The sequence below is a fragment of the Pyxicephalus adspersus genome, chromosome 4 (assembly GCF_032062135.1).
Source record: "Pyxicephalus adspersus chromosome 4, UCB_Pads_2.0, whole genome shotgun sequence".
Classification (NCBI taxonomy): domain Eukaryota; kingdom Metazoa; phylum Chordata; class Amphibia; order Anura; family Pyxicephalidae; genus Pyxicephalus; species Pyxicephalus adspersus.
Genome location: NC_092861.1, coordinates 41,777,183 through 41,784,497, shown reverse-complemented (window position 1 = coordinate 41,784,497; position 7,315 = coordinate 41,777,183). Strand labels below are relative to the sequence as shown.

The 7,315-nt window shown below is 36.9% G+C and overlaps 1 protein-coding gene across 1 annotated transcript in view; it reads right to left on the bottom strand.

Moving 5' to 3' along the window:
• The window catches only part of MED12L (mediator complex subunit 12L), a 203,543-nt gene extending 196,431 nt beyond the window's left edge, over window positions 1-7,112 (bottom strand). The window contains exons 1-3 of the mRNA XM_072410136.1: window positions 6,778-7,112; window positions 4,289-4,466; window positions 2,192-2,196 (exon numbers count right to left, since the gene is read on the bottom strand). Coding sequence (XP_072266237.1) covers window positions 2,192-2,196; window positions 4,289-4,387 — 104 coding nt within the window. The 5' untranslated portion in view covers window positions 4,388-4,466; window positions 6,778-7,112. The remainder of the gene's footprint in view (window positions 1-2,191; window positions 2,197-4,288; window positions 4,467-6,777) is intronic.
• Between the last annotated feature and the right edge of the window lie 203 nt (window positions 7,113-7,315).

Sequence of the window (7,315 nt, the reverse complement as noted above, 5' to 3'; positions counted from 1 at the left end):
ATCTTTTTGTATTCTCTTTGTCTAATAAATTAACTTCAAGTTCTTTTACTGTTTATTTGTAGCTGTTCTGTTGGAATTAAAAAAAAAGTTTATAGAGCTCAATAACACAAGCTGCAATTTACACACACAATTGATATGTCAGTGTGAGTACCATAGAAAGGGAAATCTGAGGAAGAAGCAAAAATGAATTTGTTTATTGTAAAAAAAAAAAGATGTATAAACAGTAAAAAAAAAATAGGATAATTCAGCCTAAAAGCATTAAAAAAACTAACCCTGAAACCAGGGTCTTATCAGAGCAATCTGGACTGTACAAGCGGAAATAAAACACTCATCTTCTTCATGCTGACAGCATATAAAGGAGTACCGTCTGTTAAAATGATGAAACAAGAAACATCTTGACGCCTACCTGAAACCTAACTGCCCTCTGTGGTACCTCGTACTGCCTTTCCATAAACCTAGCATCATCTGGCTACATCAGAACAATTCCCCAAGTAGTATACTAGAGGCAAATCTGTGGCCAAACTTCAAAAGACTGAATAAATTTGCTTTTCATCTGAGGTTAACTTTGATGTATATTAGAATGTACAATATGCAAGATTACTGTATATTGTATTTGTTCTATGTGTAATACTTTACTTGCAGACACATTGGGATTTATTAAACTTGAAGCCCTAGTTTTACTTTTCACTTTCTAAATACATATCACAGTGGCTTCATTACTTTGCAGCTGCTGATATGACAGCTCAGTATTGGGTAGAGAAGGGTTATGGACCTCTAAGATTTATATTATTACCATTCAGTTGCATTCAGGAGATTTACACACACTTCCTGACATATACTTCAACAAATCAGTTCTTTTTGCAGTAAAACAGAAATATTAGAAAATTTGTCATCCTATTTATAATGTCTGTGTCTTCCTATCCTACGGACAAAGCTTCCACAATTTTTGTCTTGCTGTCATAGGGACAGGAAGTGAGGTAAAATCTTTACAAAAGGGTCACTGACGGCAATGATAAACTTTCTAAACCAAACTGATTAAAAACTGAGCTTTTAACACCTTGTCTATTTCAGTCCACATGATCTAATCCTGATAAACCATTAGTGAGGAGAAGTATGAATGGGATTGTTTGATACTTATTATTTCCATTGGAAAAAAGAAGTGCAACAAAGTACAATTATTTTAAATAGTAAATCATCTCCATCAATAATCAATCTCCTTTGTTTAAAAGTCACAGACAGGTTAGTCAAATCATATGCTCACTTCCAGAATTCCAATAGCAAATCATTCTCAACAAAATCCCAATTTTGGCTTGCTTATATTGTGGCTATTATCAGGCGACTGATGGCGCTGCACCTCCCACGGAAATTATCCACAGTGATAAAAAATACAATATTTTGGACTTTCACCTTTAAGAATATGACCTTAATTAGGACGTTTTGGGATGGGATTTAAACAAAAATGACTATGATTAAGGAGATTTTACCTGCTATTGTAAAACAATACTAGATTTTAGGAATATTTGGCCTTTAAGGGAATGATGCTACATAACCCACAGCAAACGGTGCATGAAATATTGTTCTTATATCAGAGAATTTATGCTGTTAGCCCATAGGTCTCCAAGAGACAAGCAATGTTTATGTGAAGCATGAGCCTAGAGAATGTCTGATGAGATTCACCATGCAGAAGGGAATTCACACAGCTAAGGTAATGCACAGCTGTTTATATGGCCCCATGGGATCCGGCAGAGATGGCAATATTAATATTGGCACTGTTGTTACCTGAGGAATCTTTGAGCCCCTAGGTAATTATAATTATAGAGCTGGCATCAAGGGAGCCACTTCTACTTCTTACACCTATTTATACAGCCTCCCTTGCTGGAGTTATATTACAAAGGAAGCTATAATAAACTAACATAGGGAGTGAATGGTGAAACAAATAGACTTTAACCCTGAAAGCCTGAGTAGTACTGGGGGACTAAATCTTATTCCAGGTCATGTTTTAAACATTCTGCGGATGGCATTGGGGTTATGAAATGATCATAGCAACTAGATTATGTGCCCAATTCAAAAGATTGGTTGCTGTGAACAATACCACCACATATTTACTGACGTATTTCCTCTAGTTTGGGTTTCTGTCCAATGGGATCTGTTTGGTTGCTACAGACTGCAACTCTATGACAAGAATATTTACCTCACCTATGTGTATAGCACACATTTTACATACATTGATGCCTGCTCTAAGAGAAGTTTACATTCAAATATATTTTAAGAACCATACAAGTACCATGCAAGCATAACTATAGGTGAAATCCAACCTACAAGCACATTTTTGGAATATGAGGGGATTTGATCATAAAAATCCTAGAGATGCTAGCTCATAAGTAAAAAGAATAAATACTCAAACTCACTTCTACAAGTTTTATGATCACATATGCCTAATTTTCTTTTTTACATATACTGTGCATAAATAGAATAGAAGACCAACTGAGATTTAGAACTGCAAAGCACTGGGACTTTCAATATTGCAGCTGATCAATGAATTTTGAGTCTTGTTCAATAAAGAATCAAAGAAGCAAATTGCTAATTCATAAGTGAAGTAACCTAGTTTGTTTTCATGTTACACCATATCACTTAGCGAGTGACATCAAAGCAAAATAAGATGAATTCTGATTTCTTTCTTTGGATTACTAAACTTAATAGATAGTGGCTTTGTTTTCTGTTTTTAATAAATAGGCCACAAATGATTTTATGTCCATAAATACATATACAAGTTTACTTTTTTCTAATAAACAATGTATTTGGCTGCTAAAGTAAATATATCTAGTATAATATGAAGAACTTAGTACCTATGTATGGAAATCTCTATGGTTCTAGTTAAAGTGGATCTATAGTGAGATATTAGGAAAGCTGCCATTGCCTAATTTATAAAAAATCTTAATTGCCTGGATGTAAAGATGATCTTTTGGCTTACACAGCTCAGTGTATGATGACGGGACATGCCAGGTATCCCATACTAGTGGAACTCCCACACATATGCGTGAGAGTTGCATCACTCTAGCTTAGCCAATCAAGATGGCTGAAATTTTGGGAATCCGGAAGAGAACAGGGACAGCTCAGTGTATTTAAATAACTGTGAAAAATTACACCTGTCCTTTCTGCAAAAAAGGACCTGCCCATTTTTTTAATAAGTTTTCATTTTTTTAAAATGGCAGCACAAAATTTAATTCAAATATGTAATACATCTAAGCAATACGATATACAAAAATGAGTTCTGCACCATTACAAATCACCAATCAAACGATATTTATTTGTAATTCAGTGAAACAAGCTGATCTCTTACCTACTCCACTCTTCAGACCTCTGATATGTTTTGGCTCACCCCCCCAGTCACAGGGCCACTCTACAACCCTGAAACTACTGCAAAATACCCCTCAATATGCCAGGAATGTGCTCCTGCTATTGATTGACAACACTCAACATTTTTGTGGGTTATTTTCATCCCTATCCAGTGTTTTTACTAAAAGTGCAAATAAGAGAACTTCATCAATAAAGGTTAAATACATCTTAATATTGCCACACCTTTTTAAAATTATCAACATATAATCATACACATGGGGCCTGATTTATTAAAGCTCTACAAGGCTGGAGAGCATACACTTTCATTGGTGATGCTGGGTAATCCAGAAAACCTGAAATGAATTTCTTCAAAGTCATTTGATAGCAAATATTTTGAATGTTGGGCCTGATCCATTCCAGGTTTGCTGGATCACCCAGCTTCATTGATGAAAGTATATACTCTCTAGCCTTGGAGAGCTTTAATAAATCAGGCCTATACTGAGAATTGTCTATTCACCACAAAAGTCACTTTCATGCCTATTATTCTTTTTTTATAAAATCAAAGTTTTTCCTAGTCATCACCCAGAAGTAGTTTCACATGGCTGAATCACCTGTCTTTCAAGGACTCAATTGTAAGATGCCTATACCTATACTAAGACAACTCACCAACTGTTTAGGTCATTACAAAGCCAAACAATGAAGCCGCATTATATGATGAAGTCTCAATAATATACAGCAAACAAATACCGGTCTTTCCAGATGCTGGAGTAGCCATTTCTCTACAACCTAGGCCATCAATACTATGAACAAGTGCTACTGGAGCCTTTGGAGAGAATGTGAGCCCTACAGATGATTCAAATCATTTGTAGGTGACACAAACAAGTATTATTTTAGGGTGCAGATATCCCCTTGCACTGCAACTTGATAATACTCCAAACAGATATAAACAAACCTCTTTCTGCTTGGGGTCTTGTGGATAGACATCAGGTGGTCCAAGTCTGGGTCTTTTCAGAGGTCTTTCTTCATAACTAAGAATTCCCAGAGTAGCCATGATTTTTCATGATACCTTCTTCTAGAATAAAATGTGGCACAGGGTCACTTTCACTACACGGGAAAATGTTTCAGCAAATCTAAAAGAACAGAAGCATGAAAATGGTAACCAACAGACCATAAATTGTAAACAAATCCTAAGTGTAACTAGGCATAAACATGCAGAAATACAGAACAATGGCTAGACTAGATATGACATCTCAGCTCCATTACAAGACTAGTCAAGCAGTAGCCAGCTGTGCAAGTTTTTTACTGTTTTGCAGGTTATTTTTTTGTTATATCTTTAAAATTTGTGTACCTATAGGCAGAGGTATAATATATATTATTGCTGTACAATGTTCTGTAATCTGTTTAAAGAGACTCAATGAAGACAAAGTGGCAGGGACTCTTCAAATCCCCCACCTGTCTCCCTCAACCAACCCAGGTAAAGCCACCTTCACAAGCCTACGCAAGCTGACTCTTCTACTGCTGCTGATGCAAAATACCTGGTGCTTACAGATATGGAGGGTATGTAAACTCCTCTCATGATACACACGGTCCTGTGACCAATAGCTAGACGTGTTATATAATGGAGGTTTTAACATCATAACTGAACCAAATGACATTTTGGATTTTGTGATGGCTGTGAAGAGGTAGGAGCAGCATGGGAGTATTGTGAAGGTGAGTATAATTGAGCATAAGGTAGTCAGGGGGAAAAGGACTCTAAAGAGACTCTGTCTCTCTGTATGAAGAGGTAGGAGCAGCATGGGAGTATTGTGAAGGTGAGTATAATTGAGCATAAGGTAGTCAGGGGGAAAAGGACTCTAAAGAGACTCTGTCTTGATAGGTAAGGTAACATGGTCTATTTAAAATGTATTCCCTTTCTTTTTAATATAGCCATAATTTCAGCATTGTTGGTAGTTGTACTCGGTATGGTTTATCCACTGTCACCCATGTGGTAGCCTGGTATTTGACCCGAACACTGTATTGTATAGTAGGAAGGTCATGGCACAGACTCTCTTATCCTTGAAGATACCAGGATGAAAAGATGATGGTAGGTGACAAGGAAGCATAACTTGAAATAAATTTAGAGTCCAGAGGATGCATAGCACAGGGCCAGGGGTAAGTGTGACCTTTTTTTATGTCTATATTGCTTAAAGTTAGGAAAAAAATGGACAAAATAGCAAAGTAAATACAGCATAAGACAGAGAAAAGTTGTAGCTCACACCACAAACTTTAATATTTCTGGTTTTCTTACATGGGAAATATTTGGGTCATATGTGTTTTAGTTGTATTTTGTAAATTTGTATATTTTTATACAATTATTTCATATCTGTTCTATACAATAGTTGTATTATGCATAAGCAATAATACAGGAAACAAAGCATTATCAAGGAACTATCGGCTAAATAAAGTGCCGGCTGGCAATGAGGTTGTGATTTATCTGACAGACGAACAGTCTGATAAGAGATCAGTCAGTATCTTGAGTATATAAATCCAAGCTTGAGCTATTAAGCTCTATAAACATTGAGTTTCAGGTAAACTGAGAACCTGCATACCTGGAAAGGAGCCACAAGCTGAATATAATAATATGCAATATGTGATATTTGTTACTTTTTTTTTTTTTTTTTGTATACTGCCAATTACATATTCCTTTTAAGTGTCAAAAGAAAGATGTAAAGTTGGCGCCCATAGCAACTGGTCAAGATTTCTTTTTTCACATTTACATACATACATTTTAGAACATTGGAAGAGAGAATCTAATTGGTTACTACCTCCAGAAAATAAGCAGTGCTCACTTTACACCTGTTTTTAAAATACTTATCACCATTTTCACCCTACACTTTCACACTACAGCTGCCCTCTCCTCTTTTTATAAGTTCAAAGGAAACAGGCAGATATTTTGCAATTATTAAAGCATTTATAAATTTACATTTATAAAATAAAATTCAGTTGCAATTGCGTAAATCGGTCTCTTTGCATTTTAACAAATACAAGTTAATATAAAATAGTTTAGGTTTTCAGAGGTCAGTTACAAACATGGCTAACACATTTTGTCCTTGCAGACTTTAGTACATTACACACTCTGGCTGAGGCATGCAGATACATACAGTTTCATGTTCAATTCAATAATCGAAAATTTAACAAACAAATCCCCACCATGCGTGAATGATGCTATTCATTCCTGCTTGCTATTTATATGCATCGTTAAGTGCAGCAATTAAATGCTTTCTGTAGCATGCATCTTTTAACCCTTTTCCCAGCAGTTCAGGGGTTAATACCATACAGATCATGCGTGACTTTATCCTTAGTTTTCTGCCGGTGGTTGCTAGGCAGGATTTTAACTCCTACACAACAGCGGTGAACTATTTAATCAGCTGGCAGCCGGATATGGTATTTACTTTCACTTGCCTTGGCCTCAGGCTATGTAGAATTGGGATTCGGCCTGTCCTGGATGCTTGGAGATGGGAAAATCCGGCCAGGTTGCTTGCTGGTTTCACCGTTGCTGTGGAATACTGCAAGGATGCTGAGACTCCAGGGCTGCTCTCATCCCTTATTTAATGCATCAGCAGAGACAGGTTGGCTGTGGGAGTGATGACAAGGCTTGCAGCTGATATACAGAACAGGTCAATGAACAGATGAGTGGTGCAGGCTCTGGGAGGGATGCAGTGAGTGCTGCAGTGGCTGCAGTGTCCTGGCTCTCACAATCAAAGCACCACCATGCACTTGTTCTTCCAGCTGCACAGGCTGACGTCTGTCAGACTGCCGGCTTCCAACCCACTGCACAGCTGGCCACGTCACTGGGAGGTTAAAGGGAACAGGAACATTTTTGTCAGCTAATACGCTCGCTCGCTCTCAATAGGCCTTATGGGAATATTAATTTCAAAGCACACACATAGGAATAAATGGTGAAGACAAAAGAAAGAAATAATCTATCTAGCATAGAGTG